This window comes from Acanthopagrus latus, chromosome 7, assembly GCF_904848185.1.
Source record: "Acanthopagrus latus isolate v.2019 chromosome 7, fAcaLat1.1, whole genome shotgun sequence".
NCBI classification, from domain to species: domain Eukaryota; kingdom Metazoa; phylum Chordata; class Actinopteri; order Spariformes; family Sparidae; genus Acanthopagrus; species Acanthopagrus latus.
The window spans coordinates 774484-794926 of record NC_051045.1 but is presented as its reverse complement, the minus strand read 5'-3'; the positions used below and the strand labels follow the sequence as shown (position 1 = coordinate 794926).

General features: G+C 44.3%; 1 protein-coding gene across 2 annotated transcripts in view; it reads right to left on the bottom strand.

The window, feature by feature from the left end:
• Positions 1–20443, bottom strand: part of kcnd1 (potassium voltage-gated channel, Shal-related subfamily, member 1) — a 62917-nt gene that overhangs the window by 5511 nt on the left and 36963 nt on the right. For both annotated transcript variants that reach the window (XM_037104567.1, XM_037104568.1), the window contains exons 5-8: positions 4481–4643; positions 3524–3607; positions 597–692; positions 65–315 (exon numbers count right to left, since the gene is read on the bottom strand). In XM_037104567.1, coding sequence (XP_036960462.1) covers positions 65–315; positions 597–692; positions 3524–3607; positions 4481–4643 — 594 coding nt within the window. The remainder of the gene's footprint in view (positions 1–64; positions 316–596; positions 693–3523; positions 3608–4480; positions 4644–20443) is intronic.

Here is a 20443-nt window from a genome sequence, read left to right as displayed (position 1 = left end):
AATTTTTAATGACAGAAAGGACAACGTGTGTGAGAAATCAGCAGTAACTATCATGTGCGTTTACGTTTGTGGTGGTATGGAGGTGGTTTTGATGTGCAGCGTGTCCAGCTCCTGGACGCTGCCCCGGCTCACGGACACCGTGGAGTTGGCCAGTCTCATGGCGGCTCTCCTCCGGGCCCGGCGAGGGCAGCAGCCGGTGGAATTGTTCTGCGCCCCCTGCTGGCTGGACAGGGAGGTGCTGCGACTGGTCCTGTAGCCCACCGACTCCGTCATACACAGCTCGCTGTAGGTGATCTCGTTGGTGAACTCGTGGTTCTGTGAGGACGGGAGGAGAACATGACAACACGTCCGTGTCCACTTAGAGCATACATTAAGACATTAAGATGTTCATTTCAAACACAACCGAAAGCTCCAGAACTAAAAGTAGCTGTTGTTCTACAGATTGTTTCTGATCTAAAGATGAAATTTAAGTGACACCCTGAGTTTATATTAAGACTGTGTGTAAAGATGAAGGCGAGCTGAAGGTATTTTTAAACTCCACTAATGTCTAAAAATGTAAAAGCAGATATAAACTTCAGATCCGTCTGAATCCTCACCGTCGTCTTCTCCAGACAGTGCAGCAGGTGGTTGTGTTGATGCTCGAACGCTGATCGGTTCTTCACACACAGAGCCGTGCTGTCGCTGTCGTGGTCCTGAACGCAACACACACCAGAAACACACAAATCAACCTCACGATTCATCGGGTCAACAGGTGATAGTTTCACATCAGGAGATCTCAATCAGTGCTCGACTGAGAATCCTTGGAAATCATTTGACTACAGAGTGTTTCAAGTATTTTCTCAGATGATCAGGACGTCAGCAGGCTGGATCATTTGAGTGTTGAGTCTCATTTTAAACACTCTGAATTCTGACAGGCTGAAATGTTTCTCTACAGTATTTAATACGATCTGTGGATCAAATAACTTGCAGATGTGACAGAAACAACATTTTGTAGCCAGAAAGTGAAAACTAATGGAGACAGGACTTTTTGAAACTCTTTGTTCTTATGAAAAAAAAAAATGACTTCCTGTTATTAATTTGACGTCTGTGAACATTCAGCAACAACTACGACAGTGAAAACATGCTGCCAGGTTTCTTCAGGGTGACGGTTAGGTTCAGAATAAACATACAAGAAACAACAAGATGCTGAAACTCAGCTCAGACGACCAAACTTCAAGAAATCACTTAAATGTTGCTGTAGGATTTCACTTTCAATCCAGGATGTGAACTGGATGTTATATTGTAAAATATTGTAATACAGTGTTTGTGCTGTGCAAACGCAACATGTTCTCTAGCTTCTGTGTTTACTTCCTGATTATGCGGCTCATTGACAATGCAAGCTCCGCCCACAGATTTTACATTGTGATGACATCACACATGTATAAATGACTTTTTCTAATCTTGAGGAAGTTTAACTAACATAAAGCCTCCATGGATCAAAAACTCAGAATATGAGGAGTCGTTATCGACCTCGACTGTTGTTGGTGTCAGCGGGGGAGTTTCATGGTGTAATACCACTAACGGCCACCAGGGCAGAGTGTTCGATCCTAAAAACCTGGTTTTACAGAAACAGCTGCTGCATCCTCTGAAGGACGGTGTTTGTGTGGAGGAGGTCTGAAGAGATGGTTCACTGCTGGCTTATTGTCTTCAGGCTCTAAGTTCTGTCCTGTCAGACCATCATGAAGTCTGGATCTCAGTTTGTCTCCCTGGAGGATGAGACCTCTACATTTTAATGACCGGCGCCACCTTCAGGACAAACTGTAGCACCTCTGTCATCAGCTGGAGAGAGTTGGTGTTAATGAGAAGAAGAAGAAGTGAAGGATGAACGTCTCGTTAGAGGTTTAACTTTAATGTCTGAGAGTCGTCACTCATTAAAACGTTTCTTTAACTTGTTTTAATAAAGATTTAACTGAAGGTCAGTCGACATTTAATAATCTCTTCGCCTCTTTTTTCTTCACCACACGTCTCCTCTTCATCTCCCCGTCTGGTAAAGACGAGACAAAAAAAATCAGGTTCTCCATCTTTTTTTCAGATTACAGCAGAGAGCTTCGTCCTCGTCTTCCTCTCCTCGTTCTGTATCACAGCTCTCCTGCTTTTCTTCATCCTCTTATTTCCTCTCTCCTCTCCCCCTCCTCCTCCTCCTCCCCCTCCTCCTCCTCCTCCTCATCCTTATTATGCACTCTTTATATCCAACAGTCATCCCTCTCTCTTCTTAAGCGCCAGAGAGGGATTAAGACTCAACAATATCTGTGTGTGTGTGTGTGTGTGTGTGTCTACCTTGAAGTTTTAAAGCCATTTTACTGATAAAACATTGAAACCCGGTGAACGTTTGATCCTGTGGCTGAATAAAGACAGAAAGTCGTGGTGTTGGAGCTGACAGACGATCAGAGTTCACCTCCACATCAACAACTTTGTTTTCAGGACACTCGACACTTGTCCGTGTTTAGCTCACAGCTAATGTACAGTAACAGTAATCCGACTGTTTTGGAGCAAATAATCACAAATATTCCTGCAGACAAACATCATCAAACAACCGAGCTGTCTGATGAAAACCAACGTTTCACACTTTTCTTCTCGCTGTGTTTCACCTCGTTCCTTCTTCTCTCTGACCTTCTCCTGATTTGACAGCGACAGACGACCAGATGAAACTCACCGTCTACTCGAGGAAAAACTTGTTGGAAAAATTTAGGATGATGTGAGAACACAACTCACAACATGCAGTACGACGGTCGAGTTGTTTTCAGACATTTTAATGTAGAAATCTGAAACGCCTTCACCTTCATACACCAGCAGGGGGCGATAATGAAGTGCCGACCTGGTGATGATGCCAGATGAAACATCATCACAGTTCATCCTGAAGGGAAGATGAACGTCTGAACCACTCAACTCAAATCTGCCTCCTCATGAAAACTTCTGTCTGGATCCTGAAGCTACGAACTTCAAACTGACTTGAAATTCTTCCTTTTTTTGTTCTAAAGATAACAGTTTGTCTGTCCCTCCCGGTCCGTCCGTCTGTGTGCTGATGGAGCTGCTCTGCCTCCATTGTTGTGTTGCCAAGCTGCTGTTGGGAAAAAGCTGCTGTGATGTTATTGGTCGAGCTCCAAACTGCTGAGCCAGCAGCTCCTCATCTGTCCGTGAGTCTTTATCTCCGTCTGTCTGATTCTGTCTGATTCTGTCTGTCAGTTTGTGGGTCAGACGTGTTTTGCGGGCTGACTGGAGCTGCTCACCTGGGCTCTGAGAGGACAGAACCACGTCAGCCGACCGCTTTAAGTTCCAATCGTGACACAGAAACTGAAGCGAGGTGAAAACACGACGAGTTGAGCAGCTGATGTGACTCTGTGATGTCACTCTGCACTCGCTCTGTTTTCTTTCTCCTGCTCTGACACTTCCTCTCCATCACTGTAATCCACCCTTCCTGCTGTTAGTGAGAAGCTATCGACTGTCAGTGTGTGTGTGTGTGTGTGTGTGTGTGTGTGTGTCTCACCCCCAGTGATCGGTCTTCTTTGTACTGGAGGAAGGCGTTGGCTGTTCCTTTCTTCGCCATGCGGATCCGAGCCAAGCGCACTTTCTGTCGGACAGAAACACACAGGAAAACAGCCCCGTCAGCACACACACACACACACACACACACACACACACACACACACACACACACAGGAGCACTGAGGTTAAAGTGAAGCCGTCAGACTTCATCTGTTGTTTGTCTCTGGTGAAGCAGCAGAGTTTGGTCTCTTGAGCTGCAGGTTCAGTTCAGACTTGATGATAATATTTGATAATATTTAATAATATTTTGAATATTTAAAAGGTGCAACCTGTAATATTTCATCATCTGATGGGTTCATATTTTAGCAGAGGCTCTCAGATGAATTAAATCTGCTGCAGCTGAACTGAATTAAAGCTTCGGACACGACAGTGGAAACACACACTCTTCACACACACGTTTGTATTAGTTCAGATTTCATTCACATAAAGTAAAAAATGTGCAAAAATAAAGAACAGTCCTGTAAGTAATCAACTCTGGCAGATTCATGGTAACGAGCCAGAAATCACTCACAACTGAGGTTTTGTTCTGTTTTCTTTAACAGCCTGATTTATAAAACATTTAGTCTAAAAATGTGGAGAGAACAGTCTTGTTATGGCTGTCGACAGTATTTTCTGATTCATGGAGTGATAAAAACAGATTTTCCCTCCGTAAATAATTTGACTTGAATATTTCAACAACATGAAACAAGAATTTTGGTCCTGGCTTCATCTGATGGTCACATTTCAGGTCCACACACTGAAACGAACTGTCTGAATGTGAGTAATCGACTGGAGACGTCGCTCACGCAGGAGTTTGCACATCATCGTACAGCACTGAACTTGAGTTATTGTTCTGGTCCCTCCTTAAAGGAATAATCTACTGACTGGACCTCAAACTGAACAGAACCACGAGTCTGACCTGCTGCGCTCTCATCTTGTCCGCTCTCTGGTTCTGGTGGTAGATTCGGCTGAAGTTGGACACGATGACCGGCACCGGCAGGGCGATCACCAGCACGCCGCTGAGAGAGCAGATCGAGCCGAAGATCTTCCCCGCGATGGTGTTCGGAACCATGTCGCCGTACCTGCAGGACCACAACACAGTGACATCATCAGTCCACACGCAGACCAACTCACTGAGCTCTCACCAGAGTATCCAGAGAGATTACAGGGGCTGATGGGATATGAAGTCCCACTGGCATGGTCCAGTTTAAGACTCATCCTGAGTGATCACACATGAGCAGCTCTAAAGCCTCAGTTCTCACCACCACTTTATATTAAAATACACCTCTCTGAGACAAACAGACACCATGTTTCTGCTCAAAGACAGAAAGAAGTTCATGTAGAACATTTGCAGAATTAACAAGAAGGTCCAAATAATGCAGAATGAGTCAGAGACAGAGTTTCACAGAGTTTATAAAGTGTCTCCAACTCAACAACTCACTAAACTGACACATTTGTTAAGGGAGTCTGGTGATGTTGTGTTACTGGTTCAATGGTTGGATTAATTAACATCACAGTCTGAATGCTGATCAGTGATCAGTGTCCTCAGTGAGTGTCGGGGTCGTTCACACCTGTACTGAGGCCTCCACCTGAGATCGGGTCACTCAGGTGTGAACAGGACCAGAAACAGATTTAAATGCTGTTCGCTCTGTGGTTGTTAATGGTGCACAAGATATTACTGTCTCCCCACTGTAAGACTGCGCACACACACACACGCACACACGCACACACACACGCACGCACACACCATTGGTTGTTGACTCAGGCGGCCTTCACCTTCCATTGTACAGAGCCATAAATCACAGGTAGTGAGACGAGGAAGAGGAGGAGGAGGAGGCATTAGAGATCGGGCAGGAGGCCAGGACACTTTGTGTGAATCTGCTCAGACACACTGAGAGAAGAAAACAGTTTACAGCTGCACTGACCCACATGTTACTGTACAGAACCTGAGCAGAACCAGGAGGCAGCGGACCGTCTGCTCTGAATACGTCTGAAGACAGATACAGGAGAACGTGATCACTGCTCATATTTTCAGATGAGGAAAGAATTTTGTTTTCTTTTGCAAAAATCATTTGAGATGAGACTTTATTGATCCATCAGGGAAGATATTCACCTGTTTCACCTGTTCATCAGAGAAACAAAGGAATGGAGTGAACAAAGCTCAAATCAAAAGAAAATGAAGCTCACATCATATTAATAGAATCCAAAGACTATTAAAGTTAAAGGTAGAATCAGTAGGATTTGTCCCAGCTGTTCCTGAACGCACCACAGAGACAGCTGATTGTTGAGTCTCATTCCCAGGACGTCAAATAGACACATGTTGGGTTGGTAAAGCGTCCCGAGCAGCAACAAAGAGAGAAAATCAGAAACTCTCTGCAGATACGAGACACTAACACGCCTTTTCTCCACATTCCAGCCTCCCTCTCTGTCTGTTTACGGCTTCTTACGGCTTTTACGTCTTTGTCTCGTCTCGCTGCGTCTGATTGGTCCACATCAGTCTGCTGATGTTTAATAATGCGTGTGTTATATTTTCCTGCCGACATTTCGCTCATGTATGAACAACATTTCCAGTCCAAGGTGAGCAGCGTCAGGCGCTTCATTTACCTCCATTCTTCTGGAACCTGAAGTTCAGTAAAGTCCTCCTGACAGAGCAGCGCCACGATAAATCTGACACTCGTTTGTAGTAATTGTTTGAACTTTCCTGGAGATAAATCGTGAGAGTCCTCTTCCACCTTCCTCGTGTCGGTCTCACTGTGGAATTAAAGTCTTTCTGTTGAAATATGCAAATCATGTCAGAGGGTTCAGTAAATCAGATATGCAGGTAATGAAGTGCTGCAGTGGATTATGTCTCGCTCCTTCACAGAAGAAGGCCGCGACCCCATCTGCTGCGCTAACGCTCGTATCTGAAGCTCATTTACTGTGAAGCTAATTTCAAAGTTGTGCGTCATCGTGAACACGTGTTCCATCATAAAGCTGCAGGTGGAGGTGACGGAGTCGTCTGAAGGCTCACGTCAAACTGCTACAGGTGATTCATGTGTTTTATTCTGTCTGATCCAAATCTTCTTAAACATCATGTGTTTGTATTTCAGATGTTAAATGTTGTCCTGCAAACTGAACATCCTAAATTATACTCAGTGCCTTTGAGCAAGGCACTGAACCCTCTCCTGTCCTGTTTATGTCACAAAACATCAACAAACAACCAGAAATGTTACAGTTCGGAGCAACAAGAACTGAATCCGAGATAATTAAAGTTAATACACTGATGATGACGCTCATCAGTTCATTGTTTCTGATCAATAACTCGTGTCTCAGTCCTTAAGAGTCCATAATGACACATTCAAATGTCTTATTCTGTGGGACCGGGCCTGAGCGAGTGTATCTGGACCGTGTGACGAGGCGCCGGTCGGTTCTACTGGACCTCCAGAGCCCTCGGCTGGGAGCGATGTTGGCAGCTGGGAGCAGATCAATGAGGGTAACAGAGACGGTGGAGAAGTGCAAAAGTCACCTGTAATTATTGGCAAAAAGCTCCCGGAACAATCGAAGATGTCCGTCTGCGTCCAAACACTGTGAGTCCACCCGGAACATCAACTGGACCAGAACCCTCCTCCTGCCACCATCATTTCTCCACAGACTCTGAGAGTCGCTGTGACGTCAACCGGGTTTCATCGACGTGAATCACATTTCAAACTACAAATTTGTCGGTTTGAAAAATATTCTCAGTTAAATAAACTGAGTCAGTTTCAGATTTGTTGTCACACAAAAGGTTTGAAGCAGTTTAGTTATTTATTATTTTATTTCCGACCACACAGACTCAACACATCAGGAAAATAAGAAGGCGATGACTGGACACACCATGTGAATAAATAAATGCTGATTTGATTTGAATCAAGATCTCGTTCCATTTTCACATTTTATGTTTTCAGAAACAAGTTTTAATGAAATATTTAACAATCGAGTCAGTTTAGTGGCCAAACAGCCGGTTTCATTTGGTTTAGCATCTTACCGTTAGCTTACCTGCTAGGTTCAGTTTAGCTCGGTCAGTTTAAGTTAGCAAATGTTTCTGTTGAGAAGCTAAAATGTTGGGTTAGGTTCAGATTAGATAATTGGTCAGTTTATCTGGTAGATGTCTGACACCTCTGTGACTCATTTGTTTATAGCAAGTTAAGCTAAAAGTGTTAGCCGCTAAATTAAATATGATCTTACTGCTAAAACACTTTGGTTCAGTTAAGCTAGCTAACTGGTCAGTTTAGTATTAAAACAGTTCAGCAGTTTGCTCATGGGTCAGTTCAGTGAGTATAATGTGGCCTCAGATAACAGTTGAGTTCAGCAGTCGTCCTCAGCTGGTCTTAAACCACCCTGACGCTGTGAGTTTGGTTTTTCTTTCGAGCTTGTTTGTCTGAGAAAATGTCTCCTATAAGAAACACCAGCTGACTCAGAGGTTCCTCACTTCGGGCCCATAAAAGAGACGAAGGACGAAATCATAAACCTGGTCTCATTCTTCTCCGGGTGCTGCAGAAGAAGACAGAGAGGCAGCTACTGAGCTGCTGACGGAGAGTAAATCTCACAATGTAAATGAAGCTGTGATGGGCAGACAGCCGGCTGCAGCTTCTGCCAGCTGCTAACTCACACAGCACAGCTGGAACATCAGCCTCATTAGCCTGAGGTTTATGGAGCCTTTGCTTCAGTGGAAGTTAAGTTCCAGCGTGACTTCTGGAGGAGGACGACACTGCTGCTGACTTCACCAGGTAACACCACCTACTCACAAATGATTAGGTTCAAGGTGACCAATCAACACGGGTCAGTGTAGCTGCTAAAACCTTCAGCTTAGATAGCAACTCAAATAATCACTCTAACTGATCCAGTTACAGCTCAGGAGAGTCCAACCTACATCAAACAGAGTCACTGTGACCTGACCCCAGATCAGACCGACGCACAGAACACCTCGAACCTTCAGATGTTCTCTTAGCTAATCTTTATGCTACATTCTCTGCTCTGTCTTGACTCGTTAAGTACGTCCAGTAAACTGTCAGCTCTGCACCGTCATCAGGAACCACCACGACTGAAACCAGCCATCTGTGGTCAGCTGGGAGCGTCGCAGAGTGCCTGGCAGAAAGGAACATTAGCAGAGGAAAGCTATTGATTTAATGAACACCCTCTCGTTCTCTGATAAAAACACTGATATCAGTTGTATTTCCGTGAGTCCAGCAGAGAGACAAACAGGACGTGGTTAGCTTATGTTAGCACAAAAACTGTTGTTGCACATCGTCTCCACTAAATCTCCTGTTGAGGCTCAGATTTGATTAAAAATATGACATACAGTCAAATTAAATAAAATGCCTCTCTTTAGTAAAACTGTGTCTCGTATTTGTTGGTGCCAGTGAGCAAGAAAGAGGAAAAAATAGTCAAATTCAGAATCAGAGTTTTGTGACTACATGTTAGCGTCTAGGTCCAGTTAGCGTAGCGATAGCTTGACCCGGTCACACCAGGCAGACTGCAGCGATTAGCCTGTTAGCTCACAAGATATAACATGTAAATCAGACAGACTTGGGTTAGATGTTTCCTGTTTTGCTGACGCTAAACTAACACCGTCACCCTGCTGGTGCGCGCACACACATACACACACACACACACACACACACACACACACACACACACACACACACACACACACACACCAGCTGCAAGATGCTTTATAGCTACAAGAGCGTGTGTGTTTATTGTCAGCAGGCAGCAGTAAATCTGCAGCGGCCTTGGGTTTACAGCCAAACATTACACGCAATGCACCTTTAATAGACTGTAAATTAGCTTTGATGCTGCTCCCACTGTGTGTGTGTGTGTGTGTGTGTGTGTGTGTGTGTGTGTAAACTGGTCTGACACACAGCTGAGTTGTGTGTGATTAAAATGATTTTAAACTTCGTATACTTTGATTTTTGTGCCATAAAAGAATCAATGTGAGTCTTAAAAACATCTTCAGATTGATTCTGATTCTTCTTCATGTGTTCGTCAGTGCAGAGATGAAGGGAGAAGAAGAGAAGAAGGTCAAGAGTTCAACCAATTACAGCCCAGAACGCCCTGCAGGCATCCAGCACACACACACACACACACACACACACACAGGGAGCAACATACATGTTCAACCTCCTGATGGGCCCACACATCATACATGCACCACAGTGTGTATGTATATAAATACACACACACACAAAGTCACAAAGAAGCCTCATTTAACTCATTCAGGCAAAAAACACGACTTCATTGATTTATTTTGATTCACTGACCTGAACAGTATTTGTGCGCGCGTGCACACACACACACACACACACACACGCACACACACACACTCACACACACGTTTGTACCGTAATCTGAATAGATGATATTTACAACCTTTTCAAGCTGAAATCTTCACTGTAGATGTTAAGATAAAAGCGTTTGCATGCATGGCACTCTCCTCGGATCAGGCTGTAAATCTGGTCTGAGATCAGGTTGTGATGTGTTCTCTCCTGCAGACTGTGACCACAGCAGATCAGCTGTACGGAGACATCTGATGTTTCTCTGGTTGCTTCTGTTTTAAATCAAGTCTCAACTGCTTCAGTTGTTCAGCAGAACGCTGCAACTCCGTTTTACTGTGAAGCTCCAGAACTGTTTTGTGGACACAGTGTTTATTTTTGGGTTAACTGTTCCTTTAAACTTGAAATAGACAGTACTTTCTCTATGAGTAAACCCTGATGTCACAGTGATGTCACAGAATGATGACACCATCCACGTAAAGATGAGTTCACTATAATCCTCGCGCGTTCTTTTCCCAGAAAAAAATGAAGCTTGAATTGAGGCACAAAGGACGTCTGCCACTGAGCAACAGAAGCAGGAAGATGTTCTCCGGTCACTATCTGCAGGGGACTAACTGTGGAAACTGTCCACTGCAGGAGCAAAAGAAGCTGCTGATGGAGGAGGTGAAGAAGGTGAAGAGGAAGAATAAAGACACTGAGGTGAAACAGGAGTGAACAGACGGACGGAGACGCTCCGGTGTTGTGTTAAAGTCTGTTCCCCTGTTGATCTGTGTCTCCTCTCAGCACCGATACCAGAGACACTTCAGAACCACCATCATTCTACAGAACCTGCAGACTGATTAATACAACCAGCTGATTCACTCTGAGTTCACAGACCTGAGATCAGAGTTTCTCCATCAGACTGAGATTGTTACGGCTCGGCACAGTTAGCTGTAGCCGCGATGCTAACGCTGTGTTTACGACAGTTAAACACGAGGAGGAGAAGCGGCGATGTGTCTGTGTTCTGCTGGTTAGTTTCCTCTGTAAGCTTCCAGTTTACATCCTGCAGCTGTGACAGTAAAGTTTATCTTCAGGCGGCGTGTTGAAATAAAACTGTTGAATATGTTTTTATGTTTGTGAGAGAAGCTGAGCAGCTCTGCAGCAGCCAGCAGAGGTCAGTCAACTGAAGCCAGCGTGTAAAATGTTGGAGGTTGTGACTGCAGGGAGGTGATTAAACCAGCTGTGTGTGTGTGTGTGTGTGTGTGTGTGTGTGTGTGTGTGTGTGTGTGTGTGTGTGTGTGTGTGTGTGTGTGTGAGAGAGCCTGGAGCTCCTAATGTTGAATAATGGATGGCAGCATTAGAGGGCTTGTTTCGCTGGTTAGTAGGCAGCCAGAGGAGAAAGTTTAGATTCTCTTCCTCTCCCTCCTCCCTCTCTATACATTTCCTTTATTTCCTCCTCTATCTCCCTTCCCATCTCCGTCCTCCCCCCCGTCTTTGTCCGGGGGTCATTATCTGCAGCTGTGGGAGCCAAGACTCCGTCCTGCAGCAGCCGAGAGGAGAGAGGAGAGAGGAGGATGGAGGGGGAGTAAAGGGAGGAGGACGGAAGGAGGAGGTCGAGCGAGGACAGAGGAGAGGAAGGGCGGAGGGAGGGAGGAAAGAGGAGAAGGAGACGGGGAGGTCAGGAGGAGAGGTGGAGGAGCAGGGCTCATATCTCCATCTGTAAATATGATCAGATGATCTGAAGACACAGCGAGGTCAGAACGCACAGCAGGAGCAGCGTGTGGAAGCTTTTATTATTTCTGTTGTTCATTATTTATTCAGCTCAGTCTTTAATTATATATTAAACCTCCTCCACACCGCCAGGAGGAACACCAGCAGGAGGAACAGGAGCAGGGGCAGGAGGAGCGCTTTATTTATTCATCTGGATGTTATTTATTGTGGTCAAACATGTTTCTTTATTCATGATAACTATTTAATAACTTCTCCCATATAAGTCCAATATAAGACCTGAGTGTAAAGTGTCACATTCTTGTATCAGGTTGAGTCAATGTGAATAAATCAAATAATTCAGCGTGTGATTTATTACAGAACAACCGCTTTAAATCTGTCACTTTATTGTATAATAAACACTTTATATTTTTTCCCTCGTAACTTTATTTGTAACCTTTTGATAAACTCATCCAGTTTGTGTTTCAGTCTGATTCATTTGATTTCTTCACACTGACTCAACTTGAAGTTGTTTAAACGTGCGCAGATGTTTTCTGCTCATATACGTAGAACACATGAAGCAGGACAGCGAACATCAAACCACCCGAGGAGAACCGGACCGGCAGAGACGCTGTGATGGTTCAACAAAGACAACAAGCAGTTTTATGTCCACAATCCAGCTGACTGACTGAATCCTCATCAGGCCGATACGTTACATGTCACATTACTACAGTGATGTAAACACGTCACATCAGATTATTATCATAACCTGATTATTCCCAGTTATCAGATTATTGTTTTCATGTAAACGTGCTCAACAATCTTTAATCTGTGCAACATGGACGCTGTCTGTCCCTAACCCACCCGAACACCAGCTGCTTCACACACAAACGAAGTGAAGTGAAATTGAAAGTTGTGTCGCTGTTGATGGTCGCGGACGAAGACAAAAACACAAAACCTGAAACTGAACTTCAGGACAGAAGTCAGGAGGTGCGTTCAGGTTCACCTGTCTTGTAACTTCTCAAATCTGATTTAATCTAATTAATACAAACGTCTTTAGACCCAGTTTAAAACACATTACTTCTGCCTCCTGTAACAGATTACACATCCAGTTATTTCATTTATTCACACTTAATCAACATAATCAATAACTTTGCATGGAATGTGACATTTATTCAACTGATGTTGCAGATTAGATGGAAAATATGCACGTTATTAAAATCATTATCAATAAAATAACATCTGTGCAACATCAGAGAGGAACTCTGCTGCAGAGATGGAAAGTAACTAAGTTCATTTATAAAAAGTACTGTAGTGACTTTAATCCTGAGCTAACTTTACTTGTATTTACATTACTGTGACTTTACACTGCGACTACACTCAAGTTTAATAGTAAAAGTACTTTTGTCAACATGAGTTATTGTGCAGATCAGAAGAATTACACAAAATAGTTTCGGGCGTATTATTATAGATAACCCATGGTAATGCTCCACAATATGGATCAATAATCATATTCTGATATTAATTTTATTTTTTCAAAACAAAAACAGTTTATTTTGTTGTTAAAACTTTACATACTTAGTTTTAAGTAACATTTTGAAAGCTACAATTACATTTGTACCTCAAGTTTTTTCACACTGATGTTTTATTACTTTAACTGCGGTAAATGATCAGGTGCATGGTGGGATTTCATGTGTCCAGTAACTGTTCCAGATGAAATTCAGGCTCTGAAATGTCCCTTTAAACCCGCCTGTGACATCACAGCAGAGATGCAGAGGAGCGGCTGAATGGAGTGAATAATGCATCGCTGATCAGCGCCGCAGCAGACGACCTCCGAGCGGGTCACGTGACCCTCTGTGGCGCTGGAGTCAACTGTCGTGATAAATAAAGGTTTTACAAAAGGGGGGAAAGTCTCAGGAGGCCCGGGTCAGCCCGGTTATTCTGAGCCGCTCTCTCAGTACTTTAAATATTTCATGGTCAGGATTATGTCATCCTGCAGCGAGCGGCGGCACCACGAAACAGACGGACAGACTGACGGACAGAGCGAGCGAGGGAGGATGAGAGAGGTGAAGAAGAAGACGACCGCCTCCAAATTCACCTGAGAGAAGAAGAACACGACGAGCCGACAGAGAGACGGTCGTCTGCTGCCGCGCGATTGGAGCAGATAGGAATCCATTAGTGTCCAGTCAGCCAATCGAACGCACCGAGCGATCCTTATCTCTCACCTGTAATAGGGGAGCCAGCCAATCACAATCTAATAGAGGGACAGACGGCCAATTGTAATCAGTTTAGAGAGGAGAGCCAGAAGGACAATTAAACCTGAGGATGATCCCTCCGATCAGAGAGGAGAAGAGGAGGACACGAAGAAGAAGACGAAGAAGAAGACGAAGAAGAAGAAGAAGCTGCTTCAGGTTGTTATAATAATCTATTCATCAAGGAGGAAACGTCTCGTCTGCAGCACAGCCACCAGCTATATGAGGCTAACACATCCACAGCAGTGAGCTAAATGCTAACACCAGCATGCTAACATGCTCACGGTGACAATGCTAATCTTTAACCACACTTCCCAGTTTGAAGCCGAACATCTCTAACACACAACAATGTTGTCCAGTCCTGAGTGATTCAAATGCTAACACATGAAACACACACACTGCACCACCCGCTGAGCTCAACACTGATCTGTGTGTTTGTGTTTTTGTGTTGGTGGTTTGACTGAAACCTTCCTGACTGTGGGAAGCTAACTCTCAACTCTCCTTGCTGCTCTGTTTCCACTCGAGCCTCCAAACTGTCTGAACCAGGATCGTTCTTCACAAGGACACCAGTATCGACCGGACGAGTTTGATCATCGGCTCAGTTTGTTTTCTCTCTTTGAAAACTTCTATTCTGGGTTACAGCCGGCTGCTAAAAGCCTCCCTGCTCTCCTCCTCTTTCCCTCCATCCTGCTCCTCGTCTTTCCTCCTCTTCTCTCCTTCTCGTCACCTTTTCTTGCCTCACCTCCTTTTCCTAAATCCCCTCCCCTCCTTCTCGTCTCGCCTTTCCCTTCTCTCTCTCCTTCAGTGTAATCTACGGCCATGTTTAATTGATGGAGTGATGATGAAAGTTGCAGGAGGAGGGATGGTTGTTCCATGTTTTCTCCTCCTCTGGTGAAGGAGATCCGACTCTTTGAGCAAACTGAAATCCTGCCCCACTGTCGTCTCCCTTCTCTCAGATTATTTTGGTGTGATCATATCCTTTGTGTTTCTCTTTTTGTGCTCTCACTCTTCTATATTTCATAGATATAATCACGTTTTTCTAAAAGATCATCGTCCACTTCCAGACAAACGTCACAGGGCTGGGAGCTGCTGTCCTTCTCAGATGGACTGACAGATCGCTGAATACATGGACGAGGTTTAAACTTCAGTGTTGTTCTGTGGTCGCTGTGCTACATAAATCTGAGGATGCACAGTCATGAAAGCAGAAAAAAATAAAACTCTGCAACATAAAGTCATTGTTCGTCACTTTTTTCTTTCTTTTCTTGTGAATAAATATTAAATTATTTATCTATAATGGACCAGAGAACGTATTAAAATACTTTCAAATAGCTATAAGATATAATAATACTGAACTTCTCACCACCCAGTGACGATATCAATGATCTCATTAAGGCTCATTTACATCTCCAATTTGTACCCTGAGTGAAGTGGTGAAATCTCCCTTTAGGAAACGTGACAACGCTCTGAGAGCCTCACACATCATCAGCAGTCGTCAATGGTGTTCATGTAAACAGACGCAGAGAAAGAAAAGCATGAACACTTGCAATTCATTCTTCAAGCTTTCAACAAGTCTGCAAATTAAAAAGAACAAAGTTTCATCACCTGAACACTTTACAGACTAACATCAGCACCTGGTCAAGACAGCCACAGACCACCGGATGTTACCGAGGAAACCTGTGGACACGTGGAGATACGTTCAGCTGAACTTTTCTAGGGTTTCGCAGAAATGTTCTTAGCTAACAATATATATTTAGAAATAATGATGAAATGTTAGATACTGAGACATCTGCAGACTATAAGGGAAACCTGCACCTAGAACTGAACACCTGAACTCATAAAATGGAGGTGTAGAGCTGAGTGGTAGGAGCAAGAGGAATATTCAGCACAAAATGGATCAACTAGGTGTAAATATGTAAATAAAATCTACTGAATGAGGCTTTTAATAAGACATATTAGACGTACAATAAACTGATGATGAAGAGGGGGATGATTGAAGGCATAAAAAAGTGAAAAGAAACAAAAAGAGATGAGAGATATAAAGGCAGCACAAAAATAAACAGAAAGAATGAAATTCTGAGTCATGCTGAGTCTATTTTCAGCATCAACAGTGTTTATTTAAAGCTGCTGAGTTTTTCAAGTTCAAACACTCAGATCACTTCAAAACCTCCAAAACTGTAAAAACATTCACACGACAGAGAATCTAACAGCGAGGACAGAGCGATGAGCGCTGAGACCAGACAGGCTGGTAAAAATATTCTGCACAGGAACAAAAGTCCTCCACAAACCGTCCAGAAACAACAGTCAGCGTTAGTTTCTTTCATCCTGACCCGTCATCGCTCCGTAACACTGACGCAACCACGCCTAACATCAGAACACTGACAGGAAAGTCTGGTGTCCGTATTTTATCACATGTACAAAATAAGACTTCCTGACTGACTTCATGTCTACAGAGTTCAGGTCTTACACAAACAGCTATTCAGCTTCCCATGGCCGACAAAACCAGCTCAACCAAATGCAGCATCATCCTGTACGCTGATGACACTGCACTGATCGCTCGTATCAGCAGAGGTGACGGCAGTGGAGCTGAGGAAGTCCTGACCACAACCCCACTGCCTGAAAAACACTTCCTCTTCCTCTGTGTGAGTGCACGACCGAAGGTGTTACCTGGATGTAAAATAACCAAAGAAGAAATGTGTGTGTGTGTGTGTGAGAGGACTTTGTGTCACGTCAGCAGGACGGTGGAGTGACTTTGGATCGTCCACTGAGAGAAGCAGAGCGGGAATATAAATATACAATGAGAATCAATCGGACATGTGAGCAGGAGGCTGTGTGGGGCTAATATTAGACTGCACACACTCAGAAAACAAGAAACCAGCATTCCCAAAAAAACACACACACACACACACACACACACACACACACACACACACACAGACACACAGTGGTTTATTGTGTATGAAGCATGTTTCCGCTGGTGAGAAATCTGATCCGTCACCTTTAAAGGATTGTAAACTAATACTCACGTCGTGTACAGACGGAAGTCTTCATTATGAACAGCTCAACAGTTTGAGAGAAAAATGTCCATGACTGTCAGAATATCTCAGCATTGGTTTGTCCTCCGTCAAACACTCGAGCTGCATGAACTCCACAAGTGAGTGTAGAACCTGCTGACTCATGTCACCCAGCATGAAGTGACGGATCTCCACAAAGCTTCTCGTTTGGGTTCCTCAGCCTTCAAGTGCCCCCATAGATACTGAGTGGTGTTGAGGTCCGGTGACTGTGGAGGACGGTCCAGGACAGTCAGGACTCAGGAGTCAGGAGTGGTGCTTCTCCTCGATCCGGGTGCAGTCGAGGTCTGCAACCCGACCTGTTGGTTCCGTAGGGCTCGGGTCAGCTACAGGACAGCCTTCTCCTGACTGCTGATTGTTTATGTGATGACGCTGCTTTTCTTTCTGAGTGAACCAAGTTTGATGTGTTGATCTTTTGATGGTGTGATCACTTTGGTTCTCCCTTAATGTACGAGAACATCTGGTTCGAGCAGGATAACGTTTACTTCCTATGAACGTCCAGGCATCATTCTCCTCAGCGTGGATATTAAGAAAGGCAACCACAAGTTGACCGACTTGTCTCCAACCAGCTGCTCATCAGTAGCATCTTATAACATCTCACCAGTTTGCACAACCCCTTCTCACAAAGTTCATCCATTCTTATACGTTCTCCCTCTTTTGTCTGCTGCGATTGTGTTTCTGTACTGGCTTCACTTCCCCCCTCGACTAACTGCTGCTCTGTTGTTCTCAGAAAACATTCAGAATTACAGAAGAACTGAACTCAGAGCGCGAACAGAAGGTTAATCCTGTATCTGTATCCAACATACAGTGTAACTGAGCCTTTATAAACCTCGAGGCTCTGAATCCACATTGTGTTTGGTTCTGTCAGGAAGACGCTGCACGTGCTTCTTGTTTCTATGACAACATACTGACAGCTGCCGCTGCATGATGGACACTGATCCTCGAGCAGGATGTGGGTGATGACATCATCCATAGGAGACAGAAACATCATCTCTGAGGGCAGGAGGACGTCAGCTGAGCCTCTCTGGAGAGTTTCAACATGAAGCCCTTGGAGCGACCACGATAAGGTGGAGCGCTGCACCTCCCCTCTGGCCTGCTGCTGCAGACGCTCAGCCCTCACTGGGAACGATGAACAAAGATGGTGGTGCTCAGAGATCAACACCATGTGGACACAAGGCCTCTGTCACGCCATGGTTAGAAAAATATTTTTATTTCTGATATTTTTTAATTATTTTTGCATGTCTGCTCGATGACATCAGAGCTCTTCAGTTTGGTCTCAGACTTCTGGACTCTGATGTGTGCGACAGGATAGAAGAGGAAGCTTAAAAACATCTCATCTACAAATAGATGGAGACAGTTTTCATCCTCTGACCGACCGATCCAGGACCAAGCAGCTCTGAATCTTCTGTTTCACATCCACATGGACATCGTCCTCCTGTTCGGAGGCCTCGGGGGCGTCACGCTCGTCCAGCTGAGAATAACAGCCCTTCCTTTCTGCAGCTCTCTCTCTCTTTTGTCTTTCCCCTGTTAGGTCTGCCTCTCTCTGTTTTCTACGCCTCTCTCTTCCTATTTTCTGCCCTCTCATTTTCTCCTGTATTTACATCTCCCACGCTCTCTCCTCCCTCCCCTCCCTCCCCCCTCTCTCTCTTTGTTATTAACTCATGTCGGTTTGTCGCTGCGACGAGGCTCACGTTGTTTCAGAGCGTCTCTAATGTGTTTTATTTGTTCGTTTTGCATAATCCACATTTCTGTGTTTATTTTTACTTCACACACACACACACACACACACACACACACACGTGACTGAAACAATCCATCTGTGTGTGCATTTAAATATCACATGATGTGTGTTAAATGTTTCAGATAGTCTCACATGAAGAAGAGGAGGAGGGAGGAGAAGAAGGGAGGCAAACGGGGGAGGAACACTAAAAGAGGAAAGCTAAAGGAGGGGGGAGGAAGAAACTAGATAAAAATAAAGCGAGAGGAGAAGAAGGGAGAGTAAAAGGAGGGATGAGGAGAGAAATCATGAAGTTATGTTCAAGAGAAGGGATGAAGAGGAGCAGGAGAAAAGAGTAAAATAAAGATGGGATGAAGGAGAAAAACAGGAGGAAGAGCAACGGGAGAATACAATCGTGAGAAGAGGAAGAAAAGAAAAGAAGGAAGGATGAGAGGAGGTGTGGAAGGAGAAAATGATAAAGTAGGTAAGATAAGTGAAGGAAAGGAGGAGGAATGAGAGAAATTAGGAGGAGGAGAAGAAATTATAGAGATGGAGAAGGAGGAAAGAAAGAAAAATGAGAAGATTGGATGATGAGAGGAGGATGAGAGGAGGATGCACTCAGACGCTAAGAGGAAATAATTGATGAGAGGAAAAGTTCTCTCCTCCTTCACTCTGCTCTCGCTCTTTTTATTTTATCTGTTTATCTGAGCCTCGCTCGCCCAGACAGAGCAGCTGCAGCAATTAGGGTCAGGAGGAGAAGAGAGGAGGAGAAGAGAGGAGGAGAAGAGAGGAAGAGGAGAGGAGGAGAAGAGAGGAGGAGAAGAGAGGAGGAGAAGCAGAGGAAGAGGAGAGGAGGAGAAGAGAGGAGGAGAAGAGAGGAGGAGGAGAAGAGAGGAGGAGAAGAGAGGAGGAGGAGAAGAGAGGAGGAGAAGAGAGGAGGAGAAGAGAGGAGGAGAAGCGAGGAGGAGAAGCGAGGAGGAGAAGCAAGGAGGAGAAGAGAGGAGGAGAAGCGAGGAGGAGAAGAGAGGAGGAGAAGAGAGGAGGAGGAAGGTAAAGGTAGAGGGAAGAGGAGAGGAGGAAACATGAAGGAGGAAAGGATCAAATAAAAATTATGACATTATGAATTATTTTAAGTAATTACATTTGATGACAAAAAACAGAAGTAAAAGATCTGACAGATTCTTTTAATTCAGATTATTTTATGTTTTGCTTGTTGTTACGACCAAAATGAAATAAATAGAAAGAAAATGTTCCTCGTTCTGAGCTCTAGCTTCTAGCGATTCTGAACATGACGTCAGGATGATGTGGTATTAAACAAACTTACATTCTGGTGAAACTGAAACCTGTAATGTATTAGAAAGGAAAACAATCAAAGAATCTTAAATAAGTCATCATATATCACAAAGTCTGACAGACAGTGGATAAATAAACTCACGTCTGATTGAACTTTGTGGAGATGTGCAGGCCGAGGCTTCAGGAAACTGATCCAGAACTGTACGTACACGTGAGAATATTCACGATTATCCTGATCAATCAAATTCACCACGATCAGCTGCACCAGATGAAACCAGCAGCCAACACCGGTCTGTTCTGTCAGAACCGACACGAGACGTCAGATTAAACTCTCACCTCTCTCTTTCTGCTGTAGTGGCGAGAACACATGCAAACAAGACGAGACCGAGGAGGAAACCACAGGAACAGAACGTCAGTTTGTTCTTAACCAAATGAAGCTTCCTGTCAAACACTGGTGAACATGTTCTAGTCTCAGTTATTGATCCTGCTTCATGTGATTGATCTGATCTGGTGATAGTTCTGATGTTAGCGTGACACACCGGGACCAGAACCACAAAACGTTTCTCCTGAAGGGTT